This window comes from Vigna angularis, chromosome 2, assembly GCF_016808095.1.
Source record: "Vigna angularis cultivar LongXiaoDou No.4 chromosome 2, ASM1680809v1, whole genome shotgun sequence".
NCBI classification, from domain to species: domain Eukaryota; kingdom Viridiplantae; phylum Streptophyta; class Magnoliopsida; order Fabales; family Fabaceae; genus Vigna; species Vigna angularis.
In genome coordinates, this window is record NC_068971.1 from 31,500,908 (window position 1) to 31,526,801 (window position 25,894).

General features: G+C 33.5%; 2 protein-coding genes across 10 annotated transcripts; one reads left to right on the forward strand and one right to left on the reverse strand.

Annotated features, from left to right (window-relative positions):
* Positions 1–4,214: 4,214 nt before the first annotated feature.
* LOC108329597 (ABC transporter I family member 11, chloroplastic) lies at positions 4,215–17,300 on the reverse strand. Of its 8 annotated transcripts, XR_008247141.1 has the most exons (13): positions 17,143–17,299; positions 17,012–17,069; positions 16,629–16,708; positions 16,418–16,469; positions 16,197–16,330; positions 14,455–14,569; positions 13,528–13,614; positions 13,316–13,364; positions 12,208–12,292; positions 10,807–10,927; positions 7,835–8,164; positions 4,955–4,988; positions 4,215–4,688 (listed from the first exon to the last, which is right to left on the reverse strand). XR_008247141.1 is itself a non-coding variant. In XM_017563882.2 (11 exons), the coding sequence occupies exons 1-10, from the start codon at positions 17,214–17,216 to the stop codon at positions 10,849–10,851; spliced, it is 813 nt and encodes a 270-aa protein (XP_017419371.1). In that variant the 5' UTR covers positions 17,217–17,299; the 3' UTR covers positions 4,215–4,688; positions 10,807–10,848. The 8 variants fall into 8 exon arrangements, 4 of the variants coding, with proteins under 4 accessions (XP_017419371.1, XP_052729381.1, XP_017419370.1 ...); XR_001832243.2 differs by lacking the exon at positions 7,835–8,164; XR_008247142.1 differs by lacking the exon at positions 4,955–4,988.
* On the forward strand, positions 5,983–9,332 carry LOC108329596 (protein LAZY 1). Of its 2 annotated transcripts, none has more exons than XM_017563880.2 (5): positions 5,983–6,112; positions 6,191–6,257; positions 6,854–7,623; positions 7,918–8,203; positions 9,193–9,332. In XM_017563880.2, exons 1-5 carry the CDS (start codon positions 6,107–6,109, stop codon positions 9,210–9,212), a joined length of 1,149 nt encoding a protein of 382 aa, XP_017419369.1. In that variant the 5' UTR covers positions 5,983–6,106; the 3' UTR covers positions 9,213–9,332. The 2 variants fall into 2 exon arrangements, with proteins under 2 accessions (XP_017419369.1, XP_052729379.1); XM_052873419.1 differs by having other exon boundaries at positions 6,878–7,623.
* Positions 17,301–25,894: the final 8,594 nt, after the last annotated feature.

Here is a 25,894-nt window from a genome sequence, read left to right on the forward strand (position 1 = left end):
ACACCCTTCCACACTCTAAACGCGGATTTGGAGGTAGGAGCTTCCTCTTCTACTCTTAGGGTTTCACTATCTCATGCTTTTCCATTATTCATATAGTTTCTCCATGTCTATGAACTAAACTCTATTTGTTGTTGGAGAATGATGTAACCTTGTGAACTCTCATGTATTTGAATTGATTCTTAATTTATATGCTTTTTCATTAATTATTAGGGAATTCGTCTGTTTCAATGCTTGCTCTATTTAACTCATTTAGTAGCATGATTTATGAATTGCATGAGTGCTGGGAGGTTCCTTACAATTCAAGTTCTTGTTGAATTCTCCCAAGGGTAATATTTCTTAGGGATGAGGGTATGAGTACTTGGTCGTCTTAAGCTCTTGATCTTCAGACTTAATTTTCTAGGATCGCTAGGAATTGCACGAACTAGGAATTAAGGCAGGCTTATTGTGTCGAGGGATCGAGTTCTAAGTAATTTAGTGAATGACGTTAATATTAATGTAAAAAGAAGAATTCTTATATACATGAGAGTAAACTTGGTGAAATCAAACCCTAACAACATACTCATCACATTTTATAAACAACCTCCGTTCATCTTTGTGTTACTCTACTATTGATCAATTTGCATTCATATTTAATTTTATGTCTTTGCATTTGAAACCAACAATCTCATTTTATTTAAGTCTTAATTAATTGAGTTATCACACAACTTTTTAGTGCCGAGAGTCCTTTGAGATACGATACTTGGTCTTACCATTTTATATTACTTGTGCGATTTGGTACACTTGTCAATCCATCAACATTGATCAACCTGCACTTGAGGCGTCTGATACATGATCAACTTCTTCTCTCAATCTTGTTTTCCTAACTGGCAAGACTCACAATCTAAGACTTGAATGTGTTTGAAACTTGGAACCATGATCTTCAACTTGGATAAGCTTGGGTGGCCCAACCGATCATGCAAAAGTTTCGGGGATGAAGTTGCGAAACAGGAAACTGAGGAGTTAGATTTTAAGAAATAAAGTCCTCGTGACTCATGTCCTTCTCCAATCAAATGACCCGTACCATGTTCCTGTATAACAAAGGAATTAGCATAAAAGGTTACAAAATAATTTAAGGAACGAGTCAATTGACTCAAAGAGATTAAATTGTAAGGACAATGAGGAATATACAAAACAAAATTCAATTTTAGTGAAGGAGATAGGGAAACTTTGCCAATCCCTTGAGATGCAACTTTGGATTCATTGGCAATAGTAATGAAATGAGGATTTTTCGGAGAAGACATAGAAGAAAATGAAAGGATGTTACCAGAGATATGATTTGAGGCACCCGAGTCAAGAATTCATAGACTATGACCTTCCACAGATTGAGAGATGCAAGCAGTTGACACATTTGACATTTAGGAGGATTGACCAAGATTAGAAGATTTTTCAGACTTGCACCTCAAAAACTCTTGGTACTCTTCATAAAAAATTCTAGATTCTGAATTATCAGATTTAGACACATGAGCAGCTTTGTCTGGAAAGCCATGCAAGGAATAACATTTATCTTGGGTATGACCCATTCTCTTACAATATGAGCATTGAGGACGTCCACTTCGACCACCACGTCCTCCTCGGTTGCTCCTACCTCCTCCACTTCCTCGTGGTGTCACCATTGCTGATGTTTCAATAGCATCACTTAAATTCTCGTCTTTAACCAATGCAGGTACCCGAAGGAGTCGAGTAATTAAGTCATCCATTGATGGAATTTGATCACCAGCTAAAACTTGATCACGTACATGATCAAAATCAGAGTGTAAACTTTTCAAAATTAGGACCATGTAAAACTTGTCAAGCTTTTTGTTGATATTTTCTAATGAATCAGCTACAAAGAAGTTCTTTAACTTTTCTACTGCAACCCGAGCTTTTGCTATATGGAAAACCATATCATGATTGACTTGTTTGAGAGAAGTTGCTCTTTGGGTTGCATCGAAAAGACATTGTACATCATTAAAAAAATATCTTGAGCCCTTTTCCAAAAAGAGGAACATGTCTTATAGGGTCTCAAGATATCTAGAACCTCTTGCTCAACCGATTGCCACAAAACAACACATAACTGAAAGTCTAATTTTTGCCATTGAGATTTTTCTTCATCTGGGACCACAAAAATATCTTGTTCAAGGTGATTATGGTGTCCTTGACCAAGAAACCACAATTCCACAGTAGAGGACCATGACAAATAATTTTTTCAATTCAGTTTTGCAGATGTAATAATAGGGGTAGTAGATAAAGAGGAATTAATTCCAGTAGAAGAGCCCATTTTAAAACTGTGAGAAGAAATAGGACTTAGGGTTTCAAAAAACGTGAGGGAGGAAACCCTAGGTATGAGCTTAAGCCAACAAAACGAAGAAACAAGAACCAAAACACACTCAAGAAGCCCCAGCGAGACGATCTGCAGTGACGCAGTGTAACTCTGACATCGGGAAGGCAGCGCGTGCGGAACACGCGGTCGAGAATGGCCAGAAAGAAGCGACGCGTGGCGGCGCGTGGCGGCTCGTGCCGAGGCTTCGGAGGACGGGACCACCAGGGTTGGGTTGCGCTTCTCAAGGCGCACCAAACCCTTGACTTCGTCGGAGAAAGCAACATTTGGCAGTGGCAGACAGCAACGACGACAAACAACAGCGGCGACGGACAGCGGAGCAAACGACGGAAATGATAGAGAGACAATGCCGTCGACGATAAACGAGGAAGACACAAAGGTTTGGCTCTTGATACCAACTTGAAAAGAATGATAAGTCTATGATAAGTCTGTTCAAACTATAAGGAAACTTGGTAGAGGTAAACCAAAGAAAATTAATACTAAATCTTCCAAAGCAAAAACTTATAAAAATTAAAAGCTTTTTTTGGAACGGGAGAGGATTGATTAATGATCAAATTTTTAATATGCCGAGCAATTTTCCTTTTTCCTGGTATATGGATTTCAAAATTTTCATGAAGACAATAATGGGTTTTCTTCATAGTAAGTGACTTTATAATTATGTGTGCAATATAATTTTATCATGGATTTAGTGTGGTTCTCTCCTATTTTTCTTTCCTTTTTTTTGGTTTCTTTTTCAATAAAATTTTCATTGAATGACAATGATGACTAGCGTTAGCTAATTTGAAATAATAGCTTCATATATTTCCATCACTTCTTTATCTCTTGATAAGAAAGAAAATGTAGAGAAATACCATAAAATTACAAGTTAAAACTTTTACAAGAATCAATAACACCAGAAAATAATTTTTCAAATCTTATAAAATTAAAACTTATATTAAAAATGGATTTTTAATCCGTGAAACACACTCAGTGATAAAAAAAAGACCTGTAATGGAAAGAAGATAAGTCAGTGGTTGTAAGAAGAGACTGGGTTTTGATTATTTGCTTAAATTATAAGTATAAACCAGATTCAATTTCATAGTCACGTGGAATTCACATGGTCACCATCTATCCTTTATATGGGTCACACATGTACCCTGCTACACTGACTAAGGTGACCCCATAACTCTAAAGACTTAGTGTTTGTTTTGGATATCACTTTTTGAATGGCTGACTTGGCTCTGTCCTTACTAGCAAATGGCAAGTTTCAAGTTAGTATGCCCAGCTTGCTGCTAAATTTGAAGATGCCATAACACAAAAGTTGAGCTCATTAGTGGGATTTGTTAGAATCAGTAATAAACCTATCTGACTAAGCAATTATTGGGCTAGGACTTGGGACATATTCCCCTGTTGAAACATAGTGAACTGGTGTCGTGATGCGAAGAAATTGTTTCTAAAATGGGAACGTCCTCATTGTTAGTCAAGTATTTTGGCCTTGTTCCACATGCACAGTTAATAGAAAATATTGGTCATGAAAACAACTTGAAGGAAAAGATTAAGCAGTAAAGTTAAACAAGATTTGAGACAACACTCCTGAGAAAGCAGGTAAGCATGTGACAAACAAATGCAGTTGATGCTGCAAGTGTGATGTTGACGCTGCACACTTTATATCAACCAATCCAAAGGAGAATATATTAGGAACGACACATCAACAGTAAGCCAGTCGTACTTAACTCAATAATTCAGCTCTTTTTTGGATTGTGCAGGAGCAATCCAGTCTTCTGTAGTGTACTATTTTCAAGAAAATTATTGCTTAGTGCCAAATAAATTGACTAGAAAGAAAGGCCCATCTTGAACCAAGGGTGTTCTAAATTTTGGATAAAAAAGCAGATATAATATAAGTATGTTCATGAGCTAATTCAATTACAAATTACCATCCTTGGAGAAACCAGTGTTCTAAAGTATATTGACACTGACTTCATGCACCCCACAAGTTTTTTCTGCTACCTCCTGTTCATTCAGGAATGTGCACTATGAAAAATCCATTCCACAATTAACAGAGGTGATAAAGAAACTTGTAAAGGTGCAGGAAGCAGGAAGAAACAGCCAAACATGTATAACTTAGAATGGGCCATAACAATTATTTGTCCTTATTAAAGAAAGTGCTAACCCTGCAGAACATTCATGTATATCTTAAAAGTAAACATTGCTACATAGTGTTTACGCCGAAACTTCACTACAGTTTGTGTTCACGCCTGAGCTGTTACTACAGTTTTCCCCTGGGAAAGTATGACTGTTCACTTTCTAGGCGTGATACTGAACTTTCAGGTACAGGAATTATCTCTTCAACATGCTGTACGACAATAAAGGCAGTTCATAAGGCATAACTACAAACAAAAATGGCTCGGATAAAAGCCTAAAAGATTGAACCGCGGATAGCATGCAACGGGAAGTGCTTCTTGATTGAGAAAGATGAAAGAAGTCAAGTCACATCAAACAATGTGCAGGCCTAGGGGTTAACATCCCTTTTATGATCTCGTTCCCAGGTTTAAAACTGCAATATTTTTTCTTAAAATCACATGGCAAACCATACAAATTTTCTAGAAGACTTTAACTTACTTTTAATCAATCTGCAATGTGCTTGTGTGGAAATCTGAGAAATTTGAAAGACGCAAAAGGTTTTATCAAGAATTACCACAATGCATCATAAAGAACGTTAATAACAATCCAAAATCAACACAATAATAGTAAAAGAGCTATTTGCACAGTTGACTTTGGGCTCGATGTGATAAGGATTGAAGGTTGATCCACTTGACTATCTACCCCTGCCCCTCCCTTTACGCTGATACTTGCACCTCCTATCTACATGTTCATGATAACAATAATATTGACGATGATATAAGCACACAAATATATTATCAGGCACATCATGAAAAGATATTTTCTTAATGCTTTTAGCTCATTCAGAAACTTCTCACACTAGCCCTGCAAAGAATGAAGTCTAGCGTTTTAATTCTAACTAACATTACAAGTGTCTAAGCAAATTCTACTGATTCCATAACAGCGTCCGAAAATTCAAAACACTGGGACCGTGGATTTTTCAAGCTAGATAGAGAAAAAGTTTCTCAGTTTATAGCTGATACTACAAAAAGGATGGTTTACATCTTGCAGAGTACAGGAAGAATTAATCACTTAATAGAAGAAAGACTTTCGAATTAAACAGCAATGTTTCCAGCAATAGCATGTCACTGAAAGAACCCAACAACTACAAATTTAAATTTTCCTAATTGGTAATAGTATATTATTAGACACATCTGTAACCATAATAGAGTAAATTTTTCTGATAGTGTTTTAGCCTCATCATTCAAAATGACAGTATTTGCCATCAAACATTACGTATTTACATCTGAAAGTGATCAAACTCCATTAAGTTCGTACAGAGACAAATATAGACAAATAGAAATTTGTTGGTGTACCTATTCCACACACAATTTACAATACACCCTCATGATTAGAATTTTTGAAAAGAATAGCCAACCACACTGTTGTATCTATCTAATTGTTTTTCTCTATGGGCACATCCAACGTAGACTCTTCTAGCATAAATCTACTTCCAACTCATAATGAATCACAAAGAAAAGGTCTTTTGCCTTTTCACTTTAGCAATCGTAACCTGCCAATCCTAGAGATCTTTTTCTTTGCACATATATATCTACCAGCATAATCAGTCAACTAGAAAAATTTGGTTCTCAAACAGGAAAAGAGATCAAAATGAAGGTGAGTCTAAACTCTGCCCATTGAAAATTAAAAATTTCTTCATTCGTTCAGCTTCATCCCTGACTTTCCTTATTGCAGTTCTTTCAATGGGTGCATCGAAAACATCGGCAGAATAGTATAGAAGCTTTCAAGGATTTCACATTTGGTATTAAGCTGTCCTTATTATCTTATCTCATAGATTCCAATTTTCCTCTATTTTTCTTAATGGAAGTGAATGAAAAGGAATGAGAATCTTTAAGGTATTCAGTGAAGGCTAAAGACTGTCACCAGTCACAGCTAAACACTTCTATATTCGGTGACTGAGTGGTTACTGTCAGTCAATGAAATAGCACAATATGAATACTACGTTGATTTTTCTGATCTCTAGCCTATGAATATTAATCTTACCAAAATTTTTAAGAGATTCAGCTTAAGTAAACGTAAGGTATTTTGTACAGTAGGCCTTTTAAAGATATCAAGACGACTACTGTACTTGAAACATCTGCATCCCACTTTATCACGTGGTTGCAAACACTAACGTACTGCAATTAAAATTTTGTACCTGTATCACTCTCCACTTCCCGGGTCCAAATTTAACTCATCTAACTATTATCCCTTTTCTCTCAAGTTCCTTAGTCCTCTTTCCAGAGTACGAGGAGAACAATACAGAGAATCAATGTTTCACCAAGATATGTAGCACGTGTATCTATCATTAATTGTTAATTTCACAAGCTTAGTAATTTGTTTGGACTCAAATATCAGGAAACCCTTCTACTTGCCTTACAGTGAAGCCAACGCTTGACAATCAATACTCCCATACAAAGCCATGCTTCAGCTCCATAAATCAGCCCAATTTCTCAAAGTCACACAATCAGGAAAATCAAATATCTTATTCTGGATTGGTTGACAGCAGAGAAGACAAGTCTCAAGAAGAAACAACAGCAATATGCTCTCAGCTCTTTGAAGGTTTCCTAACAATTGGAACACTTGGTACAGAAACAGAAACCAATGAACCAGGAACACCAACATTTGCGGAGCCTTTGGGAAACATACCAATGAGAAGTGAAGAGGTGACAGAAAATGAACTCAAGCTCATAACCTATGAGCTCGAGAAATTTCTAGAGGCTGAAAGAGAAGAAAGTTTCCATGATTCATCAGGAAGAAACAGCTATGTTAGCACTATTACACTTAGTGGAAAGGAAATAGATGGACCCAAAGCTGAAGATTACAGAAACAAAGCTGTATGTCCACTGCAAGGATATTTACTGGGGTCCTCATTTGAACTACCAGAAACAAAACAAGTAAGTAAAAAGAGAGCATCCTTAGCTGAGCTACTTTATAGGACAAAGGCAACAAGTCAAGATTGTACAGAGACAGGAATAAGAGGTGAAACACATGTCAAGGAAACACATAAGTCTGCTGCCAGGCATATTATGAGAAAGGTATTGAAAAAGGTCTGCAGTTCTTCAAAAAGCTGCAACACTTCCAGGAAAGATGCTGATTCTGCTTCAACCAATAAAAAACTCCACAAGGTTGGTCTCTAATACTAGATCTTCTGAACCACATTTAAAAAGTCTCTTACCAGATTATGAGAATCATTAATTTCTCAGATTTATTAGCAAAAAATTATCAATACGATAACAACATATTTATTTCTTGGGTGTTTGTCAAAGAGTAATGTGCCAAATATCAGTCCTGATGAGTAAAGTGCCAGAATAAAATTAGCTATGAAAGCAAACTCACAATTTCAATATGAATGTCTTGAAAATACATTGAATACTATGACGTTATCATAAATGATTTGATTCATTCATCTTGGTATGCAGGCTCTACGTTTGTTTCACAGAAAAGTCTATCCTGAAAGCCCCATAAACGGAAAAGACTGCATTAAATCCCACAAAGATGAGATACAATATGTTTCTCATAAATTCTTCCATGAATATGATAATCGGAAGTCCACAAATCCAGACAACGGCAAAAAATTTCATCCAGATACCAAATCAAGAGAGTGGTCCCAACAACGTATGATCAATTGGAACCAACCACAGCTTGGGCAAATATGCAGCAGCTCAACTGGAAATAATGAGCACTGGATTAGAACAGACGCAGAGTGTAAGTACTACATACATCTAGAATGCAATTCCTCACACACCAATTTGATAAATATCTTCCATTAGCACCATTTTACGTATTCATATAAAGTCTCATCTCAACAACACAATACAGTACAAATTGCCAAAATAAACAGAGAGGGGACAAGAATGTTGGATCAAGGGAGTGTTGAGTATTGTTGTGCAACAGAGAGAAAAGGAAAATATCAAATAAGGGGATGTGAAATTGATAGGAACCCAGAATTTAAAAGAGACAAAAGAATAATATTCTTTATTGTATAGAGTGTATAGAACACAAAGAATAGGAGAGCACTCTCTCCTCCAAGGGTTTCCCCTTCACAAAGAGCCAAAGCTCAATGTACAAGATTATCCAAAAGTGACTTCACACAAGAGCTCCCTGCCTTCTTATACAGGCCCCCCAACCAACTAACCAAAACTCCCAACTAATTCCTAAATTGTTTCGTTTTATTCTGCACACATTACTCATTATAACCTATTACATTATATCCTATCAGAAATTGTGGGGAGGCATAACATAATTTTGTAGAGCCGTATTGTTGTTTAAGCCAGGGAGGGCAGGTCTGTGTATCAGTTCTGATTGTATAATCTTCCAAAGCATTTTTTCTGCATTTCCTCTAATACTTTCAGCATTACTGCCAATTACTTTGATCATATAATTATTTACTTAACTGAAATACAAACTACTTTGAAAATTCTTGTCCTCGGACACTTATCAAGATAAAAAGGATTCTAGCATTGATCCTCTTTCCCACCACCTAAACACATATACCCAAACACCCTATCAATAAGTATTTTGATTAAAATGTTTTATAATATGTAAACATAACATCAATCTCAAACTAATCCTGAGCATATTTCTAGATTTGAAAGCAAATTAATATATCATGAAGTATCATAATACATGCATGACTGAAGTATAATTAAATTATGATTACTATTATTACTTATTCATAATTTTTTATATTGTAGATTTGGTGCTGGAGCTGTAGCAAGTTAAATTAAACTGCGCTGAAGTGGTGATGAATTGCACTATAAGTGAGACTTGTAAAACTAGTATTGGTAATTTGATAAAATGATTGTGTTATGCCTGTACTTGAAGTAATCATACAACAAATAAATCTGTGTTTCCTGACAGTTTCTCAATAAATAGACATGTTTGGTTTAATTTTACTAGTTTGTTATAAACTTACTTGATTTTACCGTGTCAAAGAAGACTAGAGCGCAAATAAAATGAACAAATCAATTGCAACCAATGATATGCATCATCAACCACAAGAACAGATTTCTAGGACTTGGTATGAGGTCAATACAAACTCTCTTGACTAGGATTTTATGAGCATTCAACTGACCCTCAAATAGACCTAATGATATGAATGTGCAGGCCACTGGTTAAAACACAAGAATCATAATTTACCTATTAAATGTTAATATTGCTAGTTATCTAATAAGTACTTGACGAGCCCACCCTTAAAAGCTAGCTATTAAGGAAAAAGAAATAAAGCACTTATTATTCAGTTAAGAAGTGGACTTTAAGTCTAACTTAACCCTACAAATTGTCTTGTAAGGTAAGGTTTGCACCCGCTTATATACTATAAATTGATCTTATCTCTAGTCGATGTGAGACCTCCAACACACTCCTGTCACGCCGAGGAAAGTACATCTCGAGCGTGAGACTAGATATTAATGGATGCTTCGATAGTGACCCAATAAAGGGTGGAACAACAGACCCAATAAACAACAATTCTCGCTAGGATAGGCTCAAACTCATGCTCTGATACCATGTTAAAAAGTGAACTTTAAACTTAATTCAACCTTACAAAATCGGCGTATAAGGTGAGGTTTGCACTCACTTATATACTCTAAATTGATGTTATCTCTAGTCGATGTGAGACTCCCAATATATTCCACTGAGTATCTTAATACAATTCAATGTGTGACTTAAGCACCCAGTATGACCCAAGTTCTTATGATAGCATTGCCCCAAAGAGTTTATGCCTTGGTGGTTTTTACTCTACAACATGTTGCTTGGTAACACTTTACTCTACCTCCTACAAGTTAGACCCTCCACAAATCAGAATTCCTTCGTAGGCAACTCTATCCAAGAAAGAGATTATGAGCTATGATAACCAAGTTCCTACATTATCTTTCATAGAAAATGTTATATGCTTTTTATACAATTATATCTCTAAATTACCTCACTTGTTGGCCTTTAGCTTGAAACATGGGCAAAACAAGAGTGCCATAGGCATATATGCAGAAATTTTAAATAGTTTTTAAAATAGGAATAGCAAGAATTGAACACATGACTACTTGTCAAAGAAGCCTCCAGACCATATTAATGTCCATATCCCAAGAAAGCTTTTTATAGAATTATATTTTTATTTTTCAATTTTTAAAATGGGAATAACAAGAACTGAACCCATGACTAATTTTCATAGAGGCCGCGAGACCATTTCAATGATCAAATCTCAAGAAAGCTATTTATAGAATTATATTTTTATTTTTTTCGTTTCAGAATTTCCAGTCTAAGCATCCAAGGTACAATAGAAAATAAATCACTCACTTGAAGATACAGCTACAAACCTCATAGAATGTCATGGAGATTAAAAAGGCAATGAGCATAGATTACAATGGTAGAAATTCTTCTTTAAGGTTTCCACCCATTTCCATTCTCCATGATCGATCAACTAGATTCGCAAATTCTCTGAAATGCACATAAATCTCCATAAGAAAAATTATTAAGTCACAATATTGGGATAAAAAAGAGAAACGTAAACTTCTCTCTCTTTCTTGATAAGCAGAATTTACGGTGATAGAAAGGCATGACCAAGCATGGAACATGTCCTCAATTTTTTGGACTTCTAAATTTTGTGAACTGCTCAAGGCCACTAGGTTAGATTTGCATTTCATTTTAGAAACATTTTAATTTCTTCTTGAGTGGAACCTTTGGCTATAAATATTCACTCATTTTCTTTGTAAACAACTTTTAATGATATTGAATGCATATTTGAATAACAGAGCTTTTCTAGAGTGCGTCTGAGAAAGGGAATTCTTTTTGGCTTATGTCTTATTTTGGTTCATAGGATCAAGTGGCATGACCTCCTCCATTGAATCATAATTCTTCCCCTCCACATTGTTGATTATAAGTTGTGTACTCTTTATTGGACCTTGTTGTGCTTTTCGTATTTGTTTCTAATTTTTGTAATTAAAAACTCTTCTTGGATATTATTATATACCATGTTGGATGAACCTAAATAGTTAGATCAGCATAGTAATCATAGGTCCATAGCATAAGTAGGCATCTGTTAACTTTTCTAATTAGTTTGGACTCATTTGCGTCTTAAGCTTTATGCTACAGAAGAGGAATCCTCTTCAGGTTCTTGTGAAGGACTTTCAATTTTTATCTTTGAATTGATAATTTGAAGAGAATAATCTTCGGTGGCTTATCAATCTATCTTGATTGTGGCATCTTCTTCATTACTTGTCTTCTTCCGCATATTTTATGTATTTGATCTTTGGGTTGAGTTTGTCAACAATGATGTGTTCCTCCTAGTTTGTGACTAAGTGTTCATTAGATAACCATCAAAAGAAAAACTTCCACAAACAATTTTGGGAAACAAACTTTGGAATAGAATTTGTTTGTTTATTTTCTTAATTTGAGCCAACAACATCAAAAGAAGTTTTATTGTGCAAGACAGAAACAAGGGTCAGAATTCCAAGTCCTCCTAAAACACTTTTGATTGACATTAATTTATTGCATAAAAACCAAGCAATTATGTTGATACACATAAGTCATGTAAATATGAACATGATGTGTTTACCCATCAATGAATGATATCATTTTGGAATACACGATACATCAATATCTTTGCAACAACCAAAGAATTCATAAATCACATTCACAAATCATTAATTAAACAACTCCATAACAGAAGAATGTAATAAGAAAATGAAAATCAATATAGTAGAGTAAATTGAAACAACCTCAAATCATGACTAACAACTAGCACAGTTAACTCCTTTTTTAAATGCTTCAACAGCTTCACAACATCAGCACGTGCTTTCCAATCTGACCAGTGGGAAATTATTAGATGTAACATCTTGATTTGCACCCATTATGGGCGCATGGGTGCTATTAGGACTACAGGGAAAATAAAAATAGGGAAAAAGTAGAACAAAAGGGAAATAACAGTTTGTATTAAAAATGAAAAAAGGAAAAATAAGAAAACACAAACTGAGAGAACAAATAGTATGTAAAGGAAGAGAAAGCTCAAGTGGGTTCGCTAGAGTGGCGTTGCTAGAAATGAAGGTTGCTGAAGAAGATGAGAGGATCTTCGTCAACATGTCATTAGAAAAGGCTATGCCAAAATTAGTTTCATGGATTCAAGTTATAGAGACACCGTTAGGTCAATTCCTTGATCTAAGGAAATATTTGTTTTAACACTTTGCCCCAATTCTACCTTATCCTCTCCTCCCCTTGTCCCACTATCTCTTAAATTTCTTTCATTAAAATCATAATAAAAGTAAATGGTCTTGCTAATAAGTTTCGAAAGGTACCTACTAAAAAATAAAATACATCCTTTTAAATTCTTTTAATTACCTAAAAAACCAAGTGTTGGATGACATTTTGCATTTCTTATGCATTCTTATTCTATTTTCTTTCTTCTATTTGTTACTTTAACTAATGACTATAACATTGGCATAAATAAGATGTTGAATATAGTGAAAATTAGACATGGGAGTAATTCCTCTTGTGTAGAAGATACACATAGGATAATATAGGCATTAGTTAGGGTTTGGACTAATGCCTATATTAGGAGTAATTCTAGGAGACATCAGACAAATGATATGAGACACAAACCAGAGCGGGTCCCGCTCTGATACCAAGTTGAATATAGTGAAAACTCTCTTGTGTCCAATATACACATAGGGTCCTTTATTTATAATAGAACAAATATGGGCTAAGGCTAAAATACAAATAAGAAATAATAACAGACTAACTAATGAAGATAAAAGATAAAGATAATATATCTAACAACTACAATAGCAACTAGCTAAACAGAATAAGAAATCATATGTTGCATTGTCATACCGAGTCCAGCAAGAGGTTCATCCAATATCAATAGATCAGGGGTTTGCACCTGAAAAATAAATTTGGAAAAACCATTAACCATATGCCAATTCATGCTTGCTTGATTGACATCTAAAATGTAATAAATGAGGTACATCTATATACTACTGAGGAGCAAGTCGGGTGCAAGCACGAAGCAATAGCATGCAGGAATTTAGAAAAGAACATCTTACTAATTGTATTGCCAAGGCAAGACGGCGTTTGTAACCACCACTAAGGGAGTGAGGATTTTTATCCAATGATATCCCACTTAATCCAACCTATAGTAACAAACAAGAAAAACATTGCATATGAAACATATAAATAAGTTAGTGGAGAAGAAAGTCGTCAATCACATTAAATTAAATAAATCCTGAAAAGAGAATGAATTTTATTATTATCATTCATGTCTATTACATTCTCCTTACACCTATTTATAACAATCTAATCTTCCAAAAAAGGAAAATAAGGAAACAATATACAAAAAAATAAACTAGAAAATTCTATAGATATTTTCTCTAATTAAGAAGATTCTACAAATATTTTCCCTAATTAGAAAGATTTTCTTCTAATTTCAACAATAAACATAGAAAAGAGAATGAAAATAAGTGGTATGTGTGCAAGGTTATCAAATTCGAGAGTTTACGTAAACTCGTGAGAATCAAGTAAACTCGACTCGTAAATTTAACTCGTAAACTCATACGATGAGTTTACTTCAGATGAAAAAAATTATATAAATAATATCTTAATTCAAATAAGTCTACAAAATTATATAACTTTAAATAAATAAAATTTATAGTTATATTGTTCATAAAAATAAATATTGTAAAACATAAATACTTGAATTATTGTCATTAATTTTGATGCATTTAATTAAATATATAACTTTCAAGTTCGCATAATCGCTCTAAACTCACGATTTTACATGATCCTACCAATTTCACAGTCGATTCTATCGAGTTTACGCAGAAAACGATTTTACTTCCGAGTTAACTCGGAAGCCATGTCTGGAAACGTAAACTCGTAAGAGTTTACGAGTTAACTTGAGAGTTTGATAACCATGTGTGTGTGTATACATGTATTATAAAAATACACTTGGTGGTATACAAAAGCATAACTACCCAGTTAATTGCCCTTTGTAGCCCTAGAGTAAGATTCTCCCTGAGGTGATGGTTACCCTTTTGCCTTGGCCAACCAAAAGTGACTTCATCAAGCACATTATCTGCGACAAAATACCTAGGTTGCAACACCAAAATATGTAGCACTTTAGAAATGACAATCCAACAAAAATGAAATGATCAAAGTGTACAATGCAGACAATTAAACAACACACCATTCTGAATAAAAGATCAGAGAAGGTACTGCCATAAATTTTTTGATATTCAAATAAATATAATTATTCTTCAAAGTTCAAAATATTTCAATTAGAGGAAAGAGCATAAGAAAGTTATATCTAATGCTACAAAAGGTATTATGCTGCTGCTGCCTGTTTTTTGACAAGAGCCCAGAAAACATATCAGCTAAAATATCGTAGTTATTTACATCTTAATGTTAGACAGTTATATAATACATTTTTTTTCCATCAAGAAGATGGTGAGCCAGTAAGTTAACAATACTGCTGCCTCGAGATCTGGAGTCATGAATTCATGGTTCTTCTAGTCACACACACAAAAAAAAAACAAAAAAAAAGCCTCATTGTCCATAGGGGTAAAGGTTACATAATTTTATCCTCTCCAAGTCTCTCAATGGTTGGAGCCTCGTGTATTAGACAACTCATTTATCATTGTTGAAGATCTCTCGTTGTCTACTATTGTGGGGGCAAATCTCACATTACTAAGTTGGTATTATAAGGTTGAATTAGACTTAAAATTTATTTTTCAAGAAAATAAAAAGTCTATCCTAGTATGTTTGTTGGCCTATCGTACCACCCACTATTCAACACACCTCTATTCACATGTTTGATGTCCTTGATGTAAAGGTATGTGTTTGAGATCTCACATCTTCAAAAGATGGCCACACTATATACATACATATACATGCATACATACATATATAAATATATATATATATATATACATACATACACACACACACAAACTCCATCTTACTAAGACAGTTTTATGTGGTTCAAACAAGCTTAAAGTCCACTTTAGTCCTCCTATAAAACTAGTTTTGTAAGATTGAGTTATCCTTAAAGTCCATTTTTCTATAAGATGGTATCTAACATATCCTATCACATCACCTGTTATTCAACCCCTATTTTCATGTTTGAGCCGATGTGAGGAAGCTTGTTGTAGATCCTAAATCAAATACAAGTATGGCAAATTATAGTATATAAGTGAATGCAAACCTTAACATACAAAACAGGTTTTATAAATTAGAGTTAAGAACTAAAGTTCATTTTCTAAGAGAATGCCACGGTTTGATTTTACCCATTTAACAATATTCTAAGCCTCAATTATAATTTTGAAACAAATCACACAAATTGAACCAACATAAAAGCAACCACCATAATAACATAATCAAAAACCAAAATCCACCAAAGGACTCAAGAAGCAAAACCACATAGGCTTGCCTAAAGCCACAACAAGCACAAATTTCTAGCATATATCACTGACGGACAACATAGTCCAACTCACGACACCTTCTTGCTTTTCTTAGCCTTCACACTTTCCACAACCTTCACCTTGATATCGCCTTTCTTTCTCTTCTTCACACTCAATTACTCACCTTAACAGCCAATTCACTTACACTCAAACAACATATTTGACATGTAGTCAAGATTTATGGCACAAAATTAAAACAAATGCAAGATAGAGATTAACAAAACCTCTTACTATATTCAATTTGTTTATATTCATACCTCTCAGGAAACTGGAAGACAATACCAACCCTTTCTGGCACCAAGGGCTCCGGAGTTTGACTAGGATTTCCATCATTCCCATACTTTTGGATGTAAATAGATCCCGAGGTTGGTTTGCATATTCCTGCAAGAAGCTAAATGAAGAAATGCAAGGCCATTTCGTGAGCTATGACCACCATCAACCTAAAAGCAACATGAACTAAAGGGACAAAACGTATAACCTGCAATAGGGTTGTTTTTCCACTTCCACTCTGTCCGAAAATTAGGCCGAAACTGTTGCAATTGACAGAAATAAGCTGCCACATAATACAAAAGAAAAAAAGAAAAAAAAAACTTGGAAGATGCATCATTGAAACTTTCATAGTAAGGACAATCATCTTAGTATTTTGAAGTTAGTAATACAACGAAACAAAGACACATACAATTACGAACCTTTTCTCTGGAAGTGAAAAGCTAACTGAATTTAGAAGTTTAAGCTGAGTCCCCGGGGGTTGATAGCTAACCTCTCGAACCTTAAGCAAAAATATAGCCTTTCAATACATACATTCCTGCAGTTTCCACGTAATGTTCCAATCCATCCAATGCAGAATAATAAATTCCAATACATCAAATGAAAAACGACAAAAAAAAAAATTGCTTATTCCAGGGTAAAAGGTATTTTAGGTTATCCCAAATTCAATCAAACATGCACTGTATATTTACCAAAATTATAATTCGCAAGAGACAAAAACAATTCTAGTTCATGTGAGTGCAATAAATAATGGAAATGGTTAGTGGTAAAGCAAAGGCCTTAGAGTAACTGGAGTAGAACATACTTCGAAAGAGGAGTGGCTACAGTTGATTCTGGGAAGCTGAGTAGTTGGGAACTTTAGCCTGCAATTAGGAATATGGTTAAGGATTTGTCCCAACAAAATGCAATTGAGAAAGAGGAGAGGTCGAAACACACGATTTGGAACCAAGAAAAAACGGCGGTTGTTGGAGGAAGCGCAACCCAATTGGTGGCTTTAAAGTGGTGGTCATAGCCTATGGCTGCCTGTACAACTTCAGTTTTGTGCAGATACTTGTTCAAAATATGGTTATCAAACTATTGTGTTTTTCTTATTTAATCTGTAGAGAATCTAAAAATACTAAAGTCTCTGTATCTAGAGTTTTTTTCACTTATTTTTGGTAGTATAATGAGTCTACATTAAAGATACAATATTAAGCGTTTAAAAGGTAATTAGACATATTTATACTATTATTAACATGTGTTTTTTTATGATATTATAATAAAATAGTAAAATTATTATTATTATTATTATTATAAAATTATATATTTTAATTTTTATGATATTATTATAAGTAGTTTTCTTATAAGTAATTTTCTAATTAAAAAGATAATTAAATTTTAAAAAATTTCCAAATTGAAAAAATAATTAAATTTAATAAAAATGACTTAAAAAATAAAATTATAAAACAATCATTTTATTAAAAATATTTTATTTATAGAATAAAATTAGAAAATATTGACACAAAAAATAATCCTCCTCTAGATTATTATATTATATATGATAAGGAGAAATCCTCCTCTTTATATATAGATTATTTATTAAATAACTATTTATCAATTTTGTTCTTCCGTTTTTTTTTTTAATTTAACCGTTTCTTAATTCAATGTTTTTATTAAATTTATCATTTTCAAATTAAAATAACTATTCATAATAAAATATTAAATATAAAATAAATTAAAGTTGTTTAGAATAAAATTATAAAAAATATTTATATTTATTTTAATAATTATAATTTTATTTTTTTTTATCATAAAAATAATAGACTTACGCATAGCAAAAATATGTTTTCACTATTCTTTATAATTGTTTTACATTTGTCATTACTACAATATGATAATAAAAACAAAAATATTATTATAAATTAATTAATAATTATATTTTATGATGAAATAGTTAAAAATTAATTGATACGATGAAATAATTAAAAATTAATTGCTATAATGAAATTAATTAAAAATATTACTAAAATTTATATCAAAATTTTAAAAATTATAAAATGTTTTTATGAATTTTATAATATCATAATTATATAACAGAAATACTAGTCAATTTTAATTTTAATTAAAATAAAAATAAAAATCTATAATTAAATGCATAAAAATACCTAAGATCTGTTTAAAAGTATAGGCTATCAAAGAGAACATTATAGATATGATAACAAATATTATACTTATTATGTATTGAATATAGATAATCATAACTACACTAAGAAAAATTAAAAATTTTCAAAAGTTAAAAATTACAATTATTTATCAACTTAGTCTAAGTCAATGTTAAGGATGACAAAAAAGTCTACATCCATAGATAAAATCCATGACAAATAGTTACTATCCGCAGATATTTATTATCCGTGGGTAGCGAGTAATGAACATTTTAATATTCATTTTTAAATGAGTAAGATGCGAGTATTATACTATTCAATCCGCAGATATTCGTTATTTGACGAAAAAAATAATAATAATAATTTAATTAATTTTTTTTATTACTCTTAAAAAAGGAAAATTTTAATAATAATGACTTAGGATTCTTTCAATTACCCTTTTTTTAAAAGAAAAAAAGAAAAAAAAAGTTACATTACTTTTGACCCAACCCTAATAGAGATATGAAACATATACATAGAATCTCATTAGAAAATTCTCTCACGGAGGACTCTTTTCTTCTTCCTTCTGGTTCAGCTCGTGCAGGGAGTAGGCTTCATTCCCTCTTCCTCTCTCTCTTTTGGTTGTGATTGGAGTTTTGTTCCGATTTGGGATTTGAAATTAGGATTTGTTCTCTGATTTTGGGGGTTTCTTTCGTATGTTTTGATTTGCATTTTGGGAGTTCGTTTCTTGATTTCTTCCTTGTTAATTGGTGATGCGATTTTGGGGTTATGATTCGAATGAGTGTTTTGAGTTTTTTTGGATTTTAGTTCATTGATGCAGATTGGATTTTTGAAGACCCTGGTGGTTATCGCGGTTTAGAGATTTCAGTGATTGCGTTCGTTTTCAGAATTTGGGTTTAGGGTTCCTGTTTACGTTCTCTTGGAAATTCCTTATCTCTTTGTTTCATACATTGATAAGTATTTATGGGTTAATCCTATGACTAAATTGAAACTTAAGTTACTGGGTGTTTCTTCCTCATATCTTTTTTTCTTCAAAAGTTGTTCAGTATTTGTTTTCTTTAACTTGTTTAAAAATTACATTGTGTCTTTTTAATATGTAGCAAATATATTAAATTATTTTCTTTAACTTGTAATTTAATTTAAACCTTATTTAAAAATTCACAAAATATATTTTTTAAATATTTGTAGGTTGAAAACGGGTATCCAATGGGTATTCGTGGGTTGAAAACAATTTGGGGATTTTTTTTATGTAGATATCCAACGGGTAGCGGGTCGAGTTGTGGGTAGGAATTATTTGTGCCCGACCCAACCCGTTGCCATCTCTAGTCACTGCTCATCAACCTAATCTAAGTTACCGCATGATCCTAAACTGGATCAACAATTTTATCTTCATATGCTCACACCATTAAGATTATTATTGCAAACTAAAAGTACAACACAAGCAGAACAACACAGAAGAAAGGGTCATATATATAAAAAAAATATTCATAAAATAGATAAAGATTTTTCATCACCATCATTCATTCATGAAACAAACATATCACATTTAAAGACTCTTACTAGACTTCATTTATCTAGGTATGTGCCATTAAGCTAGACTAGTGAAGCCATACACTTGTGGTGACAAAAATACTACTCTACTGAGTTGTTCTACCGAGTTGACACACACAAGGTTAGTTCACGTCATGGTCATAAGAACTTGGGAGTCGTCCTTATAATAGGACCTTTTGTCACTCTTACCACCTAATCATTCTCCTCTACATGAGTATGAATGATTAGAAGAGTTCAGTGTGATGCCCCAAATTTCAGGGTGTCACAAGTTATTAAAAAATCGTAAAATTCAAAACTTTCTTATAGCACGAATATGTATTTTTCGAAAACATAACATTTAAACATGCATAATTTATTCAAAGTATATGAGTTTCAAAAGACTTGTCCAATTACATTATTCAAATAATGGGAGTTACAAATGAATTAAAATAACTCCAACTACATTGTCTTAAATTTAAGAAAAATAGCTTTCATTAAAAATTTCACGTTTGTTTCCCGTCATCTCTCAAATCTATCATGCCTCAACATCATCTGCAACATCATCTCACATATAACATATTATATGATCATCGCCGATAATTTCATTTACAACACACAAATACAAACACATATGGGGTAAGTTACTAATAAAACAATAATAATAATAATAACAACATATAAACACACTGAATATATATATATCAACCATAAAGCATCATATACCCAATGGTAATAACAATAATATTCATAATCCTCTAGCATCCCTAGTCCTTGATCACAATGAATTACTCAATTCTCGATCCATGATCCTTGATCTTCGATCCTCGATCTTTGATTTCCTTAACCCTTGATGTCATTACTAACATCTCACACATAGACCCTTGGTTATCTACTCATTAGCACCTATGTTAACTACTTACTATAACCATTATAGTAACATGACTATCAACATAGCATCACTTGGAGCATCTCTAATATTATGATCATTATCATAGATACACCATCATAATGACTATCTCAGTCATGAACAACATTATGAGCATCATTGTTCCATGAACACCCTACCCTACCTCACCCATCTGTAGCCACTCCTACAGACCAATTTATAGCCTCCCTTACAGATCTGCTCGAATAGTTCTGTAATCCAATTAAAGAACATGTAATCCTGCCACATAAGGACAAGGAAAACACCATCACTCCCACACAAGGAAGGTTTAATACCCGAACAATGCTTCCTTTGCAAATAAGGAAAAAGGAAGCACTTATATGTAGATAAACTCAGGATTTACTTGGTACAAAAAGTAGACCTATCCTCCACTCTTATGCCCATCAACCATACCATGAGGTACACTCCAACATTCACTCATGTTCTAATCTCAACCACAAGTCAAATCTAACCCTAAACATAACCATTAATCTCATTCTTTGGTTATCATCATGTTCTACAACACCTCCAGCTTGGTCCACATTCATTCTTCATCAAAACGCAATTTTTCAACAAAAATACACTAGGATAATCGATTATCAAAAGTGATAATCGATTATTCTCGAGAGGATCACATTTACACAAAATACACTGTGATAATCGATTATCACTTAAGATAATCAATTATTTTAGTGGTTTTGACACAACAAATTTCCAGATTAATCGCATATGTTAGGATAATCGATTATCATCCTAAATAATCGATTATTCCTGAAACACAACTCAAAACTAATGTGCAAATAATCAATTATAAGAAATGATAATCGATTATTACCGAATCGAAACACATCCTGAACATATTTATAGAGTTCAAAACACACATACATCGATCCTAAATCACGAGTGAACACGCCCAGAACATCATGCATGCATTCAAGTCTCATATACCCTTATGAACATACCCTAATACATACATTACATCACTTGAATCATCCTAAACCCATCATTATGCATATTATAACCCGAACAAACTTGACATACTGCATATGATCATCATACCACTCTTTTATAACATATATTTGTATGGTAAAACCTCTAAATAGCATACATTTTCCCTCCCTTAGCATCAATGCATATTATCATGGGATAACCCAACAAAAACATACATACCTTCATAGAGAAAAACCCAACACAAACATGATATAAACCCTATCATCATACAGAACATATTCTCATTCATACATATGCATCAAAACAACTTTACCTTTCAAAATAATCAAGAGCAAACCCTATTCATCAAACAAACCAACAAGAAAACAAACAAAGGTAAGTTTCCCCAATCCTTGGCCAATCTTAAGGCTTTATCTACAACTCCAAAACACCATCAGTCTTCCCTTGCACTAAAGTTTTTTGCAGCTTGGACAACGGATGAAATGACAATGACGATCAGGAGGTTTGGAAGAGGGTTTCATTGGCTTGGAATATTGAGGATTGGGAGACTATAGATTTAGACAGGACATGACAGTAAGATAGGATTTAGGGTTTGAGAGGATGAGTTGAGAGGTTAAGAAGAGAAGTGCGTTTAAATAGAAGAAAAAGTTAGTCATGGGCGATTGATCAGTCTCGTCCATTTAATGAAGTTAGTATGAAAATATTCGAAAGAGATTTACATCTCTTTAAATACCGAAAAGATGTTGTGAAGAGTATTAGTCAGCAGTGGTAAGAGTGAGAAATAAGAGATTTTAGTGTTTTGAGGAAGAGAGAGATTGGCTTGAGTAGAGAGGAGGGTGGCTTGATTGATACGAAGAAGATTTGGTAGATAGGAGAGATGGTTTGGGCTTAGGAAATCTTAGACAACTTTTAGATATGGGCTTAGTACTAGACACACTTAATGCATGAATGCAGTTGTCTTATAGACGATGCAACAAAATGATGTCTTTTGGACTACGTGTCCTAGACGATTGACTCTTTAGACTCCTATATGAATCATATATGAACACACTTAACATATTTGAATCAAAAATTCATTCAACGTCTCTCATACTGATGAATCGTTATTTTGTATTATTCATTTAGCTTTTCGCACCAAATTATATTAGTGAATTGTGTTTAATTCTTCATTATTGTCTCATTTTTACTAATTGGGCTTAATTTGATCAGTAATTCATATTTTAATTAATTTGGATTATCTGAATCTAATTATTCTCATTATTAATTGCAGAACAATTTTATAATTATGATTAGGACTTCAAGAGGGTTATCACATCTTTTAATTTCGTTTTGTAATTTTAATTATTTTAGTTTTGGACAGATTTCCACTTTTGGGCCCAATTTTAAGTCATATTTTGTAGAAGCTCGTATGAAAGACAAAACGGTAAATGGAGCTTTTAAAAACTCCAAATTAGATTTGCAAGCTCTTTCTCCCTCAATTTTCACGTTTTCCATTTAGGTTTCCTAGCATTGGGCATTTTCCACCCCCCTTGTGGGGTTTGCTTTCGTTTTCCTCTTTCTTGTATTGAATCAATTCCATTTTTCAATTGCAAGTTCAATTTCGTTTCAAGCTTTGCATTTACGTTTCAGATTTGGTTTTGTTTTCTTTTGTAATTTGGCTTTGCGTTTTCATTTCCATTTGGTGCTACTGTTACGTTTTATGTGCTTTACTTCCGTTTTGTTTGTTGTTTGAATTTTCTTTTAATGGTAGTCTAAGTGTGCTTGGTTGGTCTTAGTGAGATTGCAACGTTTTCCTTGAGATTGTTGGTTTATCGTGGTGATTTTTTTGTTCTAACCTTACTCCATATTTAATTATGTTCTATGCTTGCAATTGGGTACACGCTTAATTGCCTAATTGTATTTAATCTTCGCTTAGTCGATTAAACTACATTTTCTTAATCTGTGGCAGCATGGACATGATTAAATGGGAGCATTGTGTTTGCTTAATTCGCTTTTTTGAAAACATGGTTAGCCTTCGCTTAGTTGGTTAGCTTGTGTTGGATTAGGGGTTAAAGTAGTGTGTAATTATTGTTAATCTGTGATTGGAAGCATTATAATCGAGCTAGTATCAACCGTTTTTAATCTGTGTTTGAATTAGTGCTTTAATTAGTTTGATTTCATTACACAAAACTGTCCAAAAACATCCCCCACCAAGTGTTCGATCTAATGACTGAACCAATATTTAGTCCTTGAGAAACGACCTAGGAGTCACTTCCTAGTCTATACTACACTTAATTGCATATCAATTTGATTCAGGTACGACCTCAATCACATACCAATAAGGGTTATTAGACGGTTAAGTCTATCTTCAACTAATGACTTAGTGACTATGTCAGCTTGCTGATCTTTTGTGTTTACATATTGTAAATCCACAGTACCCTTGTTAACATGACCACGTATGAAGTGATGCTTGACCTCAATATTTTTAGTGCGTGAATGCAATGGTTGATTTTTAGACAAACTAATTGCAACATATTATCGTAGAAGATAAGAATTGTACCTTGAATGTGACTATAGTCTTCGAGTTGATTCTTGATCCATAATAGTTGAGAGCAGCAATGTGCAGCTGAAACATATTCAGCTTCAGCAGTTGATGGTGCGATTGTGTTCTGCTTCTTGATCAGCCATGATAATAGGTTTCTTCCAATGAAGTGGCAACCTTCACTTGTGCTTTTGCGCTCAACTTTGTCTCCAGCAAAATCAACATCACAGTATCCTTCAAGATCAAATCTCTCACTTCTTTTGTAGCATAAACTAAGATTTTTTATTCCTTTTAGATAGTGAAATTTGCGTTTAACAACACTGAGATGAGTTTCTCTAGGATCTGACAGGAATCTTGCACAAAGGTAGATGCTAAACATAATGTCAAGTCTAGACACTGTAAGATACAAAAGTAAACCTATCATTTGATGATAAAGAGTGTTGTCCACTTTTGTTGAGCTTTCATATAGTTCTAGGCTAGTTGTTGGATGCATTGGATTCTTCATCTCCTTGGCATCATCCATTTTGAACTTTCTGATTAGCTCCTTTATATACTTTGTTTGATGTATATAAATTGTGTCGTCTTCTTGCTTGATTTATAGTCCAAGAAAGAATTTTAGCTTGCTCATCATACTAATCTCAAATTCTTCTTGCATCATTTTCGAGAAGTCTTGGCATAACTTTTCATTAGTAGCACCGAAGATAATGTCATCAACATATATCTAAATGACTATGAAACTTTGATTGACATTCTTCCTGAAGAGCGTGGTGTCTACTTAACCTCTTGTGAAACCATTCCTTATAAGGAAGAGACTTAACCTTTCATACCAAGCTCTGGGAGATTATTTTAATCCATATAAGGCTTTGTTAAGTCTGAAGATGTGTGTAGGATTAGCTTTGCACTCAAACCCTGAAGGTTGTTCCATGTACACTTTTTCCTTAATATCACCATTTAAGAATGCATTCTTGATATCCATTTGATAAAGCTTGATTTTGTTGAACACCACGAATGATAAGAGAATGTGAATGACTTCTAACCTTGCTATATGAGCATATGCTTCTGTGTAGTTGATTGAGGTCGTACCCGATCAAATTAAACTACAATTAAGTGTAGTACTAGGTAGTGACTCCTAGGTCGTCTCTCAAGGACCAATTTTCTCTTTGTCAAAGGATCAAACACGTAGTGGGGGGTTAGAGCAGACTATACGAATTAAAATAAAAATTAAGAACATGTTAGCTACTAGTTAGATTGCAATGCTTCCAATCCTAGAGTAACAATAAATCATTCGTTCTTCTCACCCCAATCCAACACGAATCAATCAACTAAGTGGAGATCAATATTGTTTTCATAATAGTAAAAGAAAATTCCAACATACATTTTTGCATTCAACACAAAACCTTTCATAAAAAGGTAGCGTCCAACGACAATACTAGCGCTCAATGTCATTCTTCTTGTAAAAAGATACACTCATTGACACTTTCTAGTGTTCAGTGTCCTAGAGCTAAAATATGTTGTACTTACAATATAAGGATGATGCTCAATAGTATCCTGCTAACTCCAAAGCATTTGCAATTTTCTAAGCTCCGAGGTATAAAACTAAGGCTTAGTAGCCTAAAGCTA

Excerpts from the sequence above, each read along its gene's own strand:
- LOC108329596 (XM_017563880.2), top strand. Across the intron at positions 6,258-6,853 it reads TTTCAAGGATTTCACATTTG|GAAACCCTTCTACTTGCCTT; the intron begins GTATTAAGCTGT and ends CTCAAATATCAG. Across the intron at positions 7,624-7,917 it reads CCAATAAAAAACTCCACAAG|GCTCTACGTTTGTTTCACAG; the intron begins GTTGGTCTCTAA and ends CTTGGTATGCAG.
- LOC108329597 (XM_017563882.2), bottom strand. The coding sequence starts at position 17,216 with ATGACCACCACTTTAAAGCCACCAATTGGGTTGCGCTTCCTCCAACAA. Across the intron at positions 17,070-17,142 it reads TTTTTTCTTGGTTCCAAATC|GCTAAAGTTCCCAACTACTC; the intron begins GTGTGTTTCGAC and ends TCCTAATTGCAG. Across the intron at positions 16,470-16,628 it reads TTTTCACTTCCAGAGAAAAG|TTTCGGCCTAATTTTCGGAC; the intron begins GTTCGTAATTGT and ends CAATTGCAACAG.